This window comes from Helobdella robusta, assembly GCF_000326865.2.
Source record: "Helobdella robusta unplaced genomic scaffold HELROscaffold_5, whole genome shotgun sequence".
In the NCBI taxonomy this organism is placed as follows: Eukaryota; Metazoa; Annelida; class Clitellata; order Rhynchobdellida; family Glossiphoniidae; genus Helobdella; species Helobdella robusta.
In genome coordinates, this window is record NW_008705254.1 from 5,697,089 (window position 1) to 5,715,018 (window position 17,930).

Below are 17,930 nucleotides of genomic sequence, written 5' to 3' on the forward strand. Positions count from 1 at the left end.
AAAGAAACAAACAGCTCAAAGAAGTTCGTATTGGCGTAAGTGCATGCGTTGAATGATATCTCGACAGTCATTAAACACTCGTCGAATGTTCTCCGTATCAACTGCACACGTGAAGTGAGGATAACAATAGTGCCGACCGTCGGATTGGGCTAATTTCTGAAAAATTTTTTCATACAAATTAATTACAAAAATATATTTAATCAAAAATATATAATTAAAAAGCCTTAACCAACCAACCAACCCAAACCAGCCAACCAATCAATCAACCAACCAGCCAGCCAGCTAGCCAACCAATAAACCAACCAACCAACCAAACAACCAACCACCCAACCAGCCAGCCAACCAGCCAGCCAGCCAGCCAACCAACAAACTTGTAATCACACATTAATTTATAGTAGCATCAATATTATGATTGAAATAATGGAATGTTAAGTTGGAATGGATGTTAAGTCACAAAAATTAAAAGATTTCTCCAGCCTAAATGGTGGAAATTAATGATAATAATGTACAAGAACAGCAGTCCAGCACGACCAGTTAATGAAGAGCCACCAAACATCACAAACTTGGAATTCTTCCCTCATGAAGAACTTGGCTCTGGCAACTTCAGGATCTTCATTGGCATCGGGTTGTACTGTTGGGTGCAATGCATTCGTGTTCAATTTATAACGGGCAGATCATGTTTATTACCTAATTGACTTATCGTTGGATAGTTATACAAATATTGATCTATTAGTTAGATGGATACTGACCACTATTAATATTGTGTCAAATTTTTAATAAACTCTTTTTAAATGTTACGCCAAAGAAATAAAATTATATTGGTCTTTAATGAAATATCATGGAGATCCGCGGGAAACAAGGCACATGTCAATTAATTTTAATTGTGAGTTAGCATTATTTAATCCTAAGACAATTTGATTATTAACACATCAGCAAGTCGTATAAACAATATCTGCGAAGGATTAAAAAAAGCGCTCCTAACGAAAAAATCACAGAGATGTGAAATAGCAAATCTGATTTGAAAGGAAGAAGAATTACTAACAATCCGTTACGTAATCAGCATACTCAGGGAAGTAATCTTCAATCTTTGATTTGCCAGCCTTAACTTTCTCCGCCAGCAGGTCCTGCTTGTTCAGGAACAATATGATCGATATGGCGCGCAACCATCTGTTTAAAGTTTTAACAATTGTAATAGCAATAGATTTTATTTTATAATAGATTAGTAATAGATTTTCAAACGAAAAAGAACAATTAAACTGTTTTTGGATGAATTTTATATAAAGAAGCCCATTACGTTTTAAAAAATTACTATAAACTTTCAGGTTAGTACAAAATAGCCAATATAATGCACGACAATTAATCAACAACCTAATTACTCAACTTAGTTTATCAGTGGGCCAGCCAGCCAGGATGATTAATTTAGTGGCGATATGAAACATTGAGAAGACTCGCATAAACACTTCTCGAGAAATAGTGCGTCACAAAGTGCATAAAATAAAATAAACTATTCTGATAGATGCGTGAGTTGGACGAAACAAGTGTCATGTCGTGTATATGAGATCATTACCAATAATAGCAAAAATAATAATAACAATACCAGAAAACAACCAGCAATAACGAAAATTTTAAAAATTTAATGACTGATAAAAATTTCGAGAGCTACACAATAAAAGACATTGCAACTCAACAACGGGATATCACGATCATCATTCATCATTCATGTCACATATTAGCTGTATAAGCATATAAACTTTGAACACACACACACACACACACACACACACACACACACATACACACACACATATATATATATATATAAATATATATATATATATATATATATATATATATATATATATATATTGACAAAGTCAACTTCCATCTAAGTTCATTTTGACAAAATCAATATTTCCCTATATAATTCCTTATTCATTCGGAACGAAATATGGCCTTTATTTGCAGCATGAATTCGGAAAATAAGTTTATTTTGAATTTTAATAAACTAAACTAAAAAACTTTAGTGAGAAAAATTGAAAAAACGAACTACAAACATGTTAACGCCAAACATTTGGTAGAATTTATAGAATATTGTAAAAAAAGGTATAATATATATATACATTTGATAAAATCTATCAAATATTTTATCAAATATTGCATCAATTATATATATGTACATTCATTGTTTAAAATCAGAAAAATTATGTAACCAAAAATGGTAAACGGATTTTTATTTTTATAACTGCAACATCGTATAGTAGGTAAAATTACGCATTTGTCAGCCACAATCGACACAATCTTCTTAACCAGTTAACTTCTCAATTAAAATAAGAACTCACACAAAATGACGACTCATTATTATTTAAGAATATTTCTTTCCAGTTTGAGCGCCGCCATTTACTCAAAGGGTCAACCAACATATGCCTTTCAACAATTCAAGAGAGAGGATTCGCAAGAAATTGATGAACACAATAGATTCAAGTAATGAACTTGGCAAACGTTTTTCTAAAAGATGAGACGGTTGGCATTTGTACATAATATGTCAGTCACACACTCACTCACATACACATCTATATATGCATGTTGTATTTGATCAAACTAAAGCCAACTCACATTTATTTCATTTTACTTGAAACTTTGATGTTCGTAAAACTTTGATGACATACTTTCACAAAACTTTATACTTCTACAAGAAATTAATAGGTAGGCAGGTAGTTTGCGTACATTTGGTAAGTGGGAAGTTGTTAATTGATACATCCTAATTTATTTTCAGCCAAGTGATAATTTGAACAAGCAAACTAGCCATTAACCATTGTTTGATCGTACATTTAATTCATTTTCAACTCACCAAATCCAACTGAATTTTATATATAGCCCCATATCATTATATAAATTATTATCATTTAAATGAATTCCAGACACCTCAATCACATGATCAATCATTATCTTAATTCAATCTAATAAAAAACCTCGCAGCTGATAGATCGTCTGCCAGCCTGACGAGGAATGAGCAGCTACCGGGCAAGCAGGTTGGAGGCCGAGAATAAGGGCACAACCATCATAAAAGTAGTAGGAAATTGAAGCAAAACATATTTCTAATGAGTGTTATCATTGGAAAACTAGCACTAAATAGTCAGAATGATTGTTACAAATACTTGCAGCTGTTACAAAGAAAATTAGGTTAACAAATTGTACAAACTGTGAAAAATTTGAAGCAACAAAATTGCAGAGAACAAAGTAACAAGCAAAAAAGAACGAACCAATAAACATATGAATGCAAACAAATAAATACAAGAAAGATAGAATAAATTAAAAAAAGAATGAATGACTGAAGAATGTTTTGTTCTAAATATAGCAACTTTTAAAAACTAATCTGTTCTCTAATCAGACCAACACTCATTATGTATGCAGAAGATTGACTTTATACTTCAACGTAATATCCTATTCCATGCTTATGTGCATGCATGCACACGCACACACGCCAACATGACACAAGCATCTTCACACACACTGTGTGCACGTGCATGTGTGCTTGCATAAGTTTCTGTCTCATATATATATATATATATATATATATATATATATATATACATATACATATATATATATATATATATATATAGAGAGAGAGAGAGAGAGAGAAAGAGAGAAAAAGAGAGAAAAAGAGAGAAAAAGAGAGAGAAAGAGAGAGAAAGAGAGAGGAACTTATTTCTATGAATACAACTGCAAATAATTCATTATGATGGTGATAAAGACTATTACCACCATCACTAGCATAGTCATCATCATCACCATCAGTGTTGGAATATTGATATTTAAAACAGGTATGAACAGTTATTTTATCTATCCTCATTGTGCTGCAATTTTTATCTTGGCTCAGGTCTCCCTCTCACATCTCCGAAGCCATTTCATGCTGCAGCTGTAGGCTGTGCGCTGCTGTATGCATCCAAATCTTTCGCTAATTGACTGTATAATAAAGTTGAAGATATATGAATAAGATATAAGATAGTATAGTTTTATAGCTTACCGACATTCATAAAACATATCTGAAAGTTTGAAACTGTAGGTGAGTTTTTTATGAAACGCTTTAGGAAATCGTACGACTAAATGTATGTGGGTGAAGAATAAAATTTCAAATGGAAACTGACATTGTTACATATTTAAACTAGTAAGTAATTAGGATATTACTCACAAGATAGAGACAACTGAAGCAATGAGTATGAAGTCATAAGGTAAATAAGATAAGAAAAGAGAAGGAGATACTGAAGTTGAGAAAGAAGGAAAGGGAAGGAAGAAAAATCGAAAATATATTTACATTAAAAAATGAGTTAACCAAGTAATAAAATGAAACGGAGCCAGGTACAGGAGAATATCTGTGAATGCTAGATGATGCAGATTGAGCTGATAATCACGACGATTACGATACCTGCCGCATTAAGAGCATTAAGCCGTAGAAAAACCTTTTAAATAATTCATAGTTATTTGTATATTTTCAATAGCACCAATATGAACAAATGAGGAGTTATATTTATAAAAAAAATCAATGCAGAAATTTTTTCAAACTTTAAATAAAATTTCTAAACGTATTTACTTCAAACCTAAGAACTTTGTCTCAAAAGACAATGCATAAAGATATAATCATTGGTATATATATATAAATGATGGAAGCCCAAATAAATTAAATCTATGGTTGATAAAAATAATTTTGGGAACAACGAAATGTAAGTAATTAACAGGCAGTGAAAAAGTAACGTTTCTTGGACGCATTATGGACCGTGAAAATTATTCATAAATTAAAATTTACGAAGCAAATTATGAGATGAACATGCGACGGCAGGACACCCTGTGGAAAGGTGGACAAGTAAATGAATTATTATAGAAATTAAGAGGAAATGATTCCCATGTATATCAGCTTGGACTCCATTAATGTCATTCATTAATTTCTTATCCTTCACAACCAAATGTATCAAGTAGATTGGAATTTATATAAAATTTTGTTTTGTTTGTTACCTATTTCATGTAACACCTAAAAATTATGTTAAAAATACCACTACCACTGATACTACTACAACTACTACACTACTACTATTGCCGCTACTATTACTACTACTACAAATAATAATAATAATAACACACTATTACTAATACTACTACTAATAACACTAACATACATGATTTTTCTTTCCCATAAAACATTAAATGTTTCTATATAATTTTTAAGCTGATTTCAAATCTGAAAACCGTTTTACTCTATTACATCGCGTTCCAAGGAAAAAACCTCCTGACCGTTTCTAAAAATAAATATGCAGTCGGTGGTTTTAGGGTCACGATTAAAACAATGCAATTAATTTGCTCCTGGTGTGAAAATTTGCCACTTTCGCTACAGATACTGTGAATTTAAGCAGTACTTTACATCAGATGATAAAAATATGTGCTACCGAAATGATATCAACAATATCATGACCCATCTAGGTCATGAACCGGCGTCTCTTCATTCATGCAAAAAACAAGTTTAAAAGATAAAAATTTATTGCCATCAATTCCAGTTGCCTATTACACACAGTTAAAATAAACTTACGACAACATCAGCAATGTTTTAATAAAAATAAAATAAAATGGTTAAAAATAGGAAGTTTTTGGAGACGTGAAAGTCGTTGCAATCCTCCTGGGTCGGCAAGTCGGTAACACAAAGTTCTGCTGTTTCCTCTGCATATGGAATAGTGAAATGGGATAGAGATGCTCACACTATTAAAAAAAGAGTGAACAATTAGGTATTGCATGGAACCTGGTCAAAAAATATTTTGCATGATATTTTGTTCTCAAAAACATATCATATCACCATCGCTACCTATTAAGTTGAGTATAATGAAGAATTTTGTAAAAGCGTTGGATGAGACGAATGATATCTCTACTCTACACATCACCTTTCTATGTTCCTACGAATCAGTGATGCTAAGATAGAAGAAGATATGTTTGTGGGCCCTCGGATCCGAAAACTAATAAGTGATGAACGTTTCCAAGACCAACTAAATAAAAACGATCTTAGGACATGAGGCGTGCTCACATATTTTGTTGCCAATTTCTTGTAAAATAATATGTATAGTGACTACAAAAAGGCTGTTGAACATGTCTTCCAATGCATTCCAAGAATATGGGATGTAGGATTTCCTTAAAATTCATCTTCTTGATTCCCTTTTTGATTTCCTTGAATGACTTTGGAAAGTCAGTGGTGAACATGGGAAGCGTGTAAACAGGAAATCGGTTTAATGGAATCACACTGCCAGGAACAATGGAGTAGGCTCGGTTTCTGGAACGTGAATGATACACCAAAAAGTAAACACTGTCAAAAGTCTGCTTGCAAAACACTCAAGCCCCCTTGATATGCAATTTCAATCGACATGTTTTGTTTTAATGAGCAACAACAACGTTTTTAAATATTATTTGCTACTCATTTTCAACGAAATGACATTTCTTGACTAACAAATGTCTTGATAGAATTTTTTTATATTTTAATGACCATATAATGATTATAACTGTTAGCTATAACTAATGAAAGTGAGTAAAACTTTAATTGAAGTTTTCTCAAAAATTTGATGTGATACAAACGAACGGATTTAAGATTTGAAACCAGCATGCTAAAATTAGCTATAAATACATCCATTTACTAAAGAAAGTTAACAATTTTTTTAAAAGTAAAAATAAAAAAATGTCAGTGTAATAACAAAAACATAACATCAATTATTTTGTCCACATTACATTACGATGGCACACAACCGACAAAAGAGTATATACAATATACTCGTACAACATACGACATACATGTATAAACATGAAATACTATATGTCCAACATTCGTGAGAAATGATTCTAGCCTTCCTATTAAGCTGATTAAACTGACAACAAAAACAATTATGAACCGATGTTTGCAGCATTCTATCATGTCCAAGAATAATTTATGGACTACTTAAGAGAAATTATTGGTCCAACAATAGCAATCAAACCATCAACATGACCAATACTGCACTTGAAATCTGGCCTACACCCAGGTTTGTCGATGATGAGAAAAATAAAGAGTTACATTACATGTCCAGTTGAGGAGGTGAGGTGATCCACATTGGGGTATCGAGGAAACAAAATAATGATAAACTAAGTAGTATTAAACTAGTAGTAGTAGTGGTGGTGGTGGTGGTAGTAGTAGTAGTAGTAGTGGTGGTGGTGGTGGTAGTAGTAGTAGTAGTGGTTTGCACGCGTATTCATATACGCTGTGTGTGTTTGTCGTTAAAAACTCTGAAGCAAACGCAAAAGAGAGAGAGAAACCTTTTTTAACCTTTAATAGCAGTAGCAATAGTAGTAGTACAGAGTATTAGTACTAGTAGTAATAATAATAGCAGTAGCAGTAGTCGTGGAAACAGTAATGATCTGATAGAAGTAATGGTGTTCACCTGTTGTTCCAGATGGTGCTGAAAAGATCGAGTGACTCTCTCATTCTGTTCTGCGTGCTGTCCTCACGGAGGACCATGTTGTAACTGCTGCAGTCAGTTATGAAGATGATGGCTGTCACGTCGTTGAAACACTGGATCCACTTGCGTCGCTCGTCTCTCTGGCCACCAACGTCAAACATGCTGCATGATGATGATAACGATGTTCATGATGATGATGATGATGATGATGCATGATGGCGTTGCTGGTGAGAATATTCGTAATGAGGTGATAATTTTTTTTCATGATAAGTCGGTGATGATGAAGTTGCTTGTGATGTTGCTTATCATGTTCATGATGACGATGAGCTGAACGAAATCATGGCGAAGCTTGTGGATAGTGAAATCTAGTATGATGTGGGGTGAATGGATGAAATCCAAAAGTTAACAGTTTATGATGATTAATCAAACAAAATGTGATGAAAAAAGATTATGGTTATAAATAACAATGAAGTGATAACTTTAAAAACTAATGTGTTGAATTGCATTGTTGTTTTAAATACAGACACCAAAATATTGAGAAATGGCTGTCAATACATTACTAATGGTAACAACGGAATAGTAAATGTTGTACTAACTGGAAATTAACTTTATCTACAGAAAATTTGGTTTCGAAAATTCCAGATGTCAAGACGCGACACCTTAATATGTCCTGAATGAGATGCAAAGGTCCATAATTGTTTTTATCTAATAAATGCTAAGCAAATTAGTGGACATTAAAAGCACCAAACAGAATCTATGGTAGATTACCATTACACTAATTGCAAAAAATTCGATGGGTAATCTTTTTTAAATATTACAATAACAAAAATAGTGAAAAAAAAAACATCAGAGGCACCAAAAACGCAAAAAATACAAACAAAACAACAACACCAGAATATATACATCAATATTGACAGCACGAGAGCACTAAAACAACAACAGAACAACATCCCAACAATAACATCAACATCTCAAGAACAAAATCAGCAACATCCCAACAATAACATCGACATCTCAACAACAAAATCAGCATCATCACAACAACAGAAACAACTGACCTGTTCCGTGGGCATGTAGTCTGATGACTTTAAATCGTTTGTTTTATCTAAAAAACTGAAAACAAAATAAATATTTTGGACATTTGTTAATCTTAAATAAATAAAAATAATAAATAAATAAATAAAAATAAATAAATAAGGTATTTGAAGAATAAAGTTATTTAAAAAATTTCAGATTTTCAACATTATACATATTTTATAACATTTTTACCTAAACTTATGAACACAATTTTTTATGTAAATGAAAACAATTATTAAGATCAATCAACCAATCAACCAATCAATCAACCAACCAACCAACCAACCAACCAACCAACCAACCAACCAACCAACCAACCAACCAACCAACCAACCAACCAACCAACCAACCAACAAACCAACCAACCAACCAACCAATCAATCAATCAATCATTCAATCATTCATTCTTTCATTCATTCATCTAATATTTTCAAGAAATAACATTGAACAACCAAGGAAGAACTCAACTCAATCATTACCCCAAAAAAAATTTTTTTGTTGAACTGGTGTGTACCAATCCAATAAACAATCTAACCATTCAGCCACAAATCTAGTTACCATCTGCCAATCCATCTACACATCCAATAACATCTTTTAATTCAACCAACCCAGAGTGAAGAAACTTAGTTTCATAAAATGTTGTCAAGAAAAAGTATTTGATGTATTCATATGAAATTTTAAAATAATCTGTTCATATACTCATGCATATACATGGCTTGGCTTTTGACTCAACAACAGTGTTTTCGATTTTCTCCGTATTTTTCTAAAGTTTCATAGGATATTATAGAGTGTTCGACTTAATTTTGATTTCGTTTTATAATATAAATTTAGAAGAATAAGAGGATATAAATTTTGTTTCAGTTGGTTGTTTGCAATTTAATTTTGTTTTATTTTTCACTATTTTTTGGTTTAAATTTTGAATTCGCGGTAATAAAGTTAAAGTTGCAAACAATAAAGGATAGTCTATAGAAGTTGCACTGTTTTGAAAGTTGAAGTGTTTTGCTGTTTTTTATTTTTTGTTTTTTTTCTTGTGTGTTTATTCTTGCGGACTGCTAACTTTCTAAAGACATTTAAAATATAATTTTATAAGTTGACTTGCAGACATTCTTTTTGAAATAATAATGTCGATCAAAGGATGTCAATGTGCTAGAAATATGGAAGATAAAGATGCAATTCAGTGCTTTCAATGTCAACTTGCTTTTCACCAAGACTGTGTCGGAATAAGTAAATCAGCTTTCAAGGTTATCAGTTCCGTGTCCAATATTAAGTGGTATTGTGATGAATGCATGAAACTACTTCCTGATGTAAAGTCATTAAATAAAGCTGTGCGTGATAGCAATGATGCGCTCAACACTAAAACTGACAAAAATTGATGAATCGAACAATTTGTTGAGGTGCGAACTTGAAGCTATCAAAAGTTTAATTCAGAGAAATGTTGATGGGGCGGAAAGATTCGGTGGCACGGATTTGAGTACCGAGCTGTGTAACCTTAAAAACGATTTGAACAAAAGTTTTGCTGATGCTGTCCGATGCGAAGTGAAGAAAAATATTGAACTAGTTAATGATGAGGTAAAAAGTGTTCAAAAAACTTTAACCAATGCAAATGACATGAAAGAAAGAGAGAATAACATAATGATGTTCAATTTGCAAGAAACTGACGATGATAAAGATAGAGTCAAAGGAATTATTAAAAAGTTATCCAGTGAAGTCAAGGATCAGGATATTAAAAGAATTGTTAGACTGGGTCCAAAAGCTGAAACTAAAATTAGACCAGTGCTGATTGAAACGAGGAGTTGTGCAATTAAAGATTTAGTCTTAAAAAATTCCTTTAAATTAAAAACTATGCATGAAGATCTTGATAAAGTATGGATCAGTCATGATTTAACAGTTGATCAAACTAATTGATCAAGAAAAATCTCGTGCCCGGGTTTTTTATTCAAGGTGAGGGGAACGGTGGGGAGGTGGCGGATCGTCAAACTCAGAGAGCATCCGGTGAAGTGATTTCTGGTGAAGGTATTGCTGATGATGCTGGTGGTGGAAGTTTGTTCAGCTGTGGTGATTATGATAGTTGTGGTTGTGGTATTTGCAGTGGTGGAGATGGTTGTGGTGGTAATGTTAACGGTGGTGGTAATGATGGTGGTATTTGCGGTGGCGGAGATGGTTGTGGAGGTAACGATAGCGGCAGTGGTAATGATGGTGGTATTTGCGATAGTGATGATGGTTGTAATGGTAACGATAAAAGTGGTAGTAATGATCGTGAAGTTACCAATAAAGACACAGAACTAAAATTGCAATTAGGTTTGTTGAACATTAGGTCAATTATGAATAAGATCAAAACTGTTCGCGATTTATTTTCTAATAATTTTGATATTTTTGTTGTTACGGAATCCTGGCATGGGTCGTCCGATAACTTATCACTTAGACTCACTCTGCCACCTGATTTTGTGTTCATAGATTTTTTGAGGCCGGCCGACCCTAACCATGTTGGAATAATTGTATTTTTTAAAAATTATTTTAAATTTTATAGAATTCCGCTGCCTTTATTTAAGACGTTTGAGGCTATAGTTGTGAAATTTTATTTCAACAAAGTAACTATTGTTGTTTTTGCAATTTATCGTCCTGGGTCTTCTATTCCATCACCATTGTTTTTTGATGAGTTATCATGTTTTTGATCAAATATTGCTTTTAGCAAATTATGTTATTTTTATTGGAGATGTGAATATTCATGTTGAACTTTTGAACGACCCTAATGCATTGAAATTGTTTGAAATTTTTGATTTATATCAATTGATAAATAGAATAAATGAACCAACCCACGTTCATGATAGAACATTAGATTTAATTGCCTCTAGTTCTGACCTTCCCTTACAATTTTTTTCCGTTGAGCCACCAAATTCAGACCACAGTTTAATTAAAATTTGTTTCCCTATTTCTGTTCCCACACTTCAGAAAAAATGGAAACTTACTCGTTCATGGAATCAAATTGACGAAAATCAATTTTCTTCCCTAGTTCTCAAATCACCTATTTCAGGGCCGTTCAATTCATCTTCCGCTGATACCCTGTTGGATTTGTTTAATTCTGAAATCGTGAGGATTGTGGATATGGTTGCTCCTTGTCGTTATGTCAAATCTACTCATGTACTATCTGCCCCTTGGTTTGACTCTGAATGTCGTTCATGAAAACGCAATTGTCGAAAACTGGAACGATTGTATAGGAAAATGAAAAATGATATTAATCGAAATGCATGGTGCTTAGCCGTTAAAAGAAAAAATACAACAATTTTCCCAAAAAAGAAACAAATTTTGGTCAAATCAAGTTGATTCGTTTAAAAAACAACCAAAAAAATTGTGGAATATCCTCGACAAAATTTTATCTAAAAATCACAATAATAACCATTCAAATGATTTCTCCCCCAATGATTTTATGACATTTTTTGTCAATAAAATCAATAATATTCGTAGCATGACTATAGAAAATACTAACAAACCAATCCAGTTTGAGTATGTCTCTAGGGTCGTCTTACCTGAAGCAATTGTTAATCTTTCAAATTTTCAAATGTGCACGCCAGATCAATTGCGTAAAATAGTTTGTGACTCCCCTGGCAGTTCTTGTTCTCTTGATCTGATTCCAACATACATATTTAAAAAATTTATAGATCTTTTTTTGCCATTTTTGACATTTTTTGTCAACCAATGTTTATCAACTAGCAGTTTTCCCAACCCTTTGAAACATGCTATTGTAACCCCACTTCTAAAAAAATCAAATTTGGACGACAACGTTTTATCAAATTACCGTCCTATCTCTAATCTTTCATTCATTTCTAAAGTCATTGAACGAGTTGTTATCAAACAATTGTTACAGCATTTAAACAAAAACAATTTGTTGCCAAAGAATCAATCCGGCTATCGTCAATATTTTTCCACAGAAACTGCACTCATTGATATTTTCTCCCAACTGTTCTCTTCAGTTGACAGTCAATGCGTTTCTTTTTTAGCATTACTTGATATGAGTGCTGCATTTGATTGTGTCGATCATACTCGTCTCATGTATAAACTCTCCACAAATTTTTTTCTCTCTGATTCAGTCTTATCGTGGTTCGCTTCCTATCTTTTAGGCCGCACCCAGCAGGTTTCTTACAACAACACCCTTTCTGACATAAACAAACTATCGTTTGGTGTCCCCCAGGGATCTGTGTTGGGACCTCTGTTGTTTCTTATGTACACTGCTGATGTTTTTGATATCATTCAAAAATATGAGTTCAGCTCCCACGCCTTTGCTGATGATATTCAGTTATTGGTTTCTTGTCCTGTTGATTCGATTGATGCTTCTCTGAATGAACTGACTGACTGTCTCATCGAAATTGGATCTTGGATGAGTATGAATTAGTTAAATTTAAATCAATCTAAAACACAAATATTACCGGTTGGTTCTTGGCAGCAGCTGTCGAAAGTCAAAATTTCATCGATCAGTGTCGGCAATGACATCATTGAATTTTCCACATCTGTCCGTAGTCTTGGAGTTATTATTGACTCAAACTTAAAGATGGATTTACATATTAATAATTTAGTGAGGGTCTGCTCCAACCAACTCCGTTTATTACGCAATGTCAAAAAATCACTAAACACGTCTGTTCTTCAAAGCTTGGTTTCCTCTTTCGTCTTTTCCAGACTAGACTACTGCAATGGCCTTTTTTATGGTGTCACCAAAAGGTATTTTTCAAAGCTTCAGTCAATACAGAATCGTGCGGCCAAGCTGGTTTTGGGTGGTTCGTGGTTCGATCATGTTACGCCTATTTTGAGTAGGTTGCACTGGTTGAGGGTTGAAAAACGTGTTTCCTTCAAGTTGGCAGTTTTGATGTTTAAATGTGTCAATAATACAGCACCTCCCTACCTCATCGATGATTGGAATCATAAAATCTCATTTTTCAAAATATTCCTTCCGATCAACCGAGCGCAATTTATTTTTTATCCCGACCACAAAGTTGGTGACGGGTTCCCGCAACTTTGCGGTTCTTGGCCCGATTGTTTGGAATGGTTTACCTCCATACTTACGTGACCCTAACCTATCATATTTACAATTTCGAAGTCAACTTAAAACTTATTTATTTGCACAATGAATGTCCGTCTTATTTGTCTATGATTTAGTAGCGCTTTTGAGATTCAACAATAAAAAACCGCTGTATATAAATTTCCGTAATAATAATAATAATAATAATACTTATACCTATCCATCAGTTCACATACCCATTTATACAACGATTTGTCTATAAAGCCATCAATCCATTCAATATCCATTCATTCACAGATAATTATCCATTCAATCATAGATCCATCCATTCATATATCTATCTATGCTTGTATCCATCAATTTATACACATATCCATAAATTCTAATATTCAACTATTTGTATATCCATCCATTCATATATCCAAGCAACCATTCATAACCATTCATTCACCTATCCACCCATCTATTTATATATCCATTCATATAATTATATATATATATATATATTCATTTATTCAATAATTTATCTAACCATTCATTCTAATATCCATCTATCCATACATCTATCCATTCTTATTTCGATACATCCATTCATATATCTATCCATCCATTGAATGATTCATGTATCATCTATCATTTAATGACGATATATACAAATATTAAATACAAATATATAAACGAAAAACTTTTATGAGCAGGTTTCATACAAAGTACCAACCAAACACCACTCACTCTTCAGCATAATCAACACTATTCACCAACCTAAGTACCAGCCACAACCCAACAAGAAATTACATAGATAAAATGATAAGTCAGATATATAATTGAGGAAGGCAATGATTACGTACACGTACACACACACACACACGCATCACAAACACACACACACCACAAACACACTCACATAGAGACGCAGACCGACACACACACACACGTGTATATATATACATACATACATATAATGTTATTTTCCAATTTATATTGCATATCATATTCGTAATTTCCGTTGTACATGTAATGAAAAAGTGCTTGTTAGTAGAGTTTCAATTTCAGCAGTCCTTTAGTTACAATCGTTATCTGGTGATATCTTCTTATATGAGAGCTGCTCTCTTGGTCCCAAAACTTCCACAGGTTTGAAGTGCAGGTGTGGAAGGAGATTAAGATATGTTCAGTTTATTAGTAGTTTGTTGGAGCGTGTTATTATTATGGATATATTTAAGTAGTAAAAACGTTTCATCAGTTAACGAGGATATGTTAATGCTAGAAGAAAATAAAGCTATTGCAGCACAACTTTAGAGGAATGTAGAAAAAAATCCGATACATTCGGAAAGCAGATTGTCCCATAGTGATATTTTTTTAAAACTATCAAGAAACTAGAATGTTTCAATTGTGCTAAGGTGTTTAAGATGAGGTGAACGTTTATTCTAAAACATTTATGTTGCATAGGTATTTTCAAACATACAGCTGAATTTATTAACTGCAACAAATCTTTCATTGTTATAATGTAAGGGCAAGTATGCAATTTTAAAAACTTCCTACTCATTTATATATCTCGTTTGAAAATTAAACAGAGTGTAATACAAATTCGATGACACTATTGACTGACCATTATGTTCACTTCCTAATTTCATTATCATTTAAGGGCGGCGTTGCATTTAAAGCAGTTCACACTTCTTAGCAGGAAGGATTTCAAATTTTGTTTTGTAAAATTTATAAAATCACTGCTTCTTTTAATTAGAGTCAATGTAAATAAACAATAAATAAATGATGTTAAGTTTTATTGCAGAACAATCACTTTTGGTTTATAACATTTTTCAAACTTAGTCACAAATGCAAACAAAAATATAAAATAATAAATTAACACTTGGAGAATATTAAGTTAACATTTTAACAGCAAAAAACAGGGCGCTCGTGATATTTGATCTTTCCTCTCGGTACATCACTATCTAAAATTAACTTATTTCTCCACATGAAATCATGGAATATGACTTAGTGCAACTCACGTTACACCTTAACCTTTAAATTTAATAGAAGATGACTCAAATATTCAGATTTATTAAGATGAATAAAAATTTTTAAATGAATGAGTGATGGCTTAATGATAAGAGTGCCTGGTCTTGTGCTATTGTAGTTCAAGAGCGAAAAAATCCCCACCTACAGAAAAGTATATTATGAAATTATGCGTAGGTTGTTGCAGAGCAGTGTTGGACAATGGACAATATGCATAGCATATGACACAATTAACTGAACATTGACTGGATGATCAATTAAACTGATCAATCAATATAGGAGATAATAAACTAAAAAAAATGAATAACTGGCCAGTAAATTGAAAAATGATTGACTTATTTGTTATGACAAAACTTAACATTTTAATAAAAAATTCCGTGAAAACAGATCATTAGAAAAATAAACCAATAAAAACAAAAAAGGTATGAATTTTAAAATACAACAACATTATCAAAGATCCTAATTCTAAAATATAACGAATATAATCTTTAATTCATGTGTTATAAAAAAAAAGGATTCCGAAAAGGAAGTAAATACAAAATTTTTGAATAAAATAAAACCACATTACGAATATCATAAATTACAAAAAACTCTTTTGTAGCAAGACAGATTTCTTTGACGTGAAAAAAATAAAAAACGATAGAAAAATAATTACGTTATATGTTTAATCTAAGCCGAGAACTACATACGAGGGAACGCAATGTTAGTAAATATTTTAATAATTATAAAAACTTACTAATGTAAAAATACAAATATAAATAACAATTTTCTGTTAAGCATGCATTTGAAAGACCCATAATCTTAATTTGGTTGGTTGTCTCTTTAGATTATGTCAAAAAGATAGACTGATAAATAGATATAAAGATATACTTTCTGCATCATATAAGCTATCATCATTCTCAGCGTCATCATCACAATCATTGCCATCATCATCATCATAACGTTCAAAATGTGAGATGCATTTCACTTAAGCATATACAACACACAGCACTGCAATCTGCAGTTTCAACTCCACAGTCCACATACGGCCTTACATTGCCCAACTTTACAAATTAGGCATTTGACCATCGTGTAGCCACTTTGTGAATTATTTATTTGCAAACACACGCAAACAAGCAAGCTAACAAACAAACAAACAACAAACATATGTATATTTCAACAGAGTTGATAAGACAAATGTCACACAGGGAAACCCAAATGTTGAAGACTTCCAGTTAGGAATGCATTCCATCTTCAGTTTGGTCTGACTAATGCATATGTATATATGCACACGTATAAATGTGAAAATGTGTGTGCGTGTGCGCGTGCATATATATATTGTACATACATATATGCACGCATTACACAAAAAATATGCATAATGTAGTATACATAAAATGTTTACCTACGATCCACACAAAAAGTACGCATGCACATTTCATTACACACACACACACACACACACACACACACACACACACACACACACACACACACACACACACACACACACACATAAACACATGCATACTGTTATGTATGTGGAACATGTCTGTAATAGAAATATTGATCTGTTGTCAGTTGCATGATTCCAAAGCTCCTCCTACAAAATTGTGCATGTTATCGTGAGCACAACTCTATATGTATTATATATGTATGTATGCAGGCATGCATGTATGTATATATAGTTATGTACGTGTGTGTGTGTATACATATATATATATATGTATGTATGTATATATATATATATATGTATATATATCTGTGTATGTGTGCTTAACTATATAAGCCTATGCGCTAAGAAGTGTGCTCGTTTGTATGTAGGCACCTATAAATAAGTTTGCATGAATTAATGTTTGCTTCGATCTATACACAACATATATTGTCCAAGCTAACCAACGATAAACGTTGTGTAACAGAACGTATGTGAACGGTATCTATGAGTATGTATCCGTGTGATTAACTGTACTACAAACATAACACACAAACTGTTTCATCAAATCAACGTTAGGAGCATTTGTATGGGTAATCTGTAAATGGTGTACCTGTGCTAGTAATTGTAATTGTATTCAGGCATTCTTCGCATGTTGCAAGCCTAAGTATTGAAAGCAGTGTGTTTTCTCATATGTTCGTATAATAATAATAGTAATAATAATAATAATAATAATAATAATAATAATAATAATAATAATAATAATAATAATAATAATATAGCAATATTAGAGGAATTCATTTTACAACATTCGTATGTTGTTATTGTAACATTCTGCATAAAAATATATTCATGTCATAGTATGCTATTGCTTTATGTATTAATATGTACGTGTAAATGTACTTCGGTTATTTTTTATTTTCTTATATTTCTTGTACAAAAATTGATTTGTTTTTTTAATAAA

General features: G+C 32.4%; 1 protein-coding gene across 1 annotated transcript in view; it reads right to left on the reverse strand.

Annotated features, from left to right (window-relative positions):
* Positions 1–15: 15 nt before the first annotated feature.
* Positions 16–17,930, reverse strand: part of HELRODRAFT_68124 (hypothetical protein) — a gene marked incomplete at both ends in the record, with an annotated part of 30,200 nt that continues 12,285 nt past the window's right edge. Inside the window, 6 exons of the mRNA XM_009026941.1 lie at positions 16–156; positions 564–631; positions 1,043–1,167; positions 7,443–7,622; positions 8,057–8,130; positions 8,519–8,573. Coding sequence (XP_009025189.1) covers positions 16–156; positions 564–631; positions 1,043–1,167; positions 7,443–7,622; positions 8,057–8,130; positions 8,519–8,573 — 643 coding nt within the window. The remainder of the gene's footprint in view (positions 157–563; positions 632–1,042; positions 1,168–7,442; positions 7,623–8,056; positions 8,131–8,518; positions 8,574–17,930) is intronic.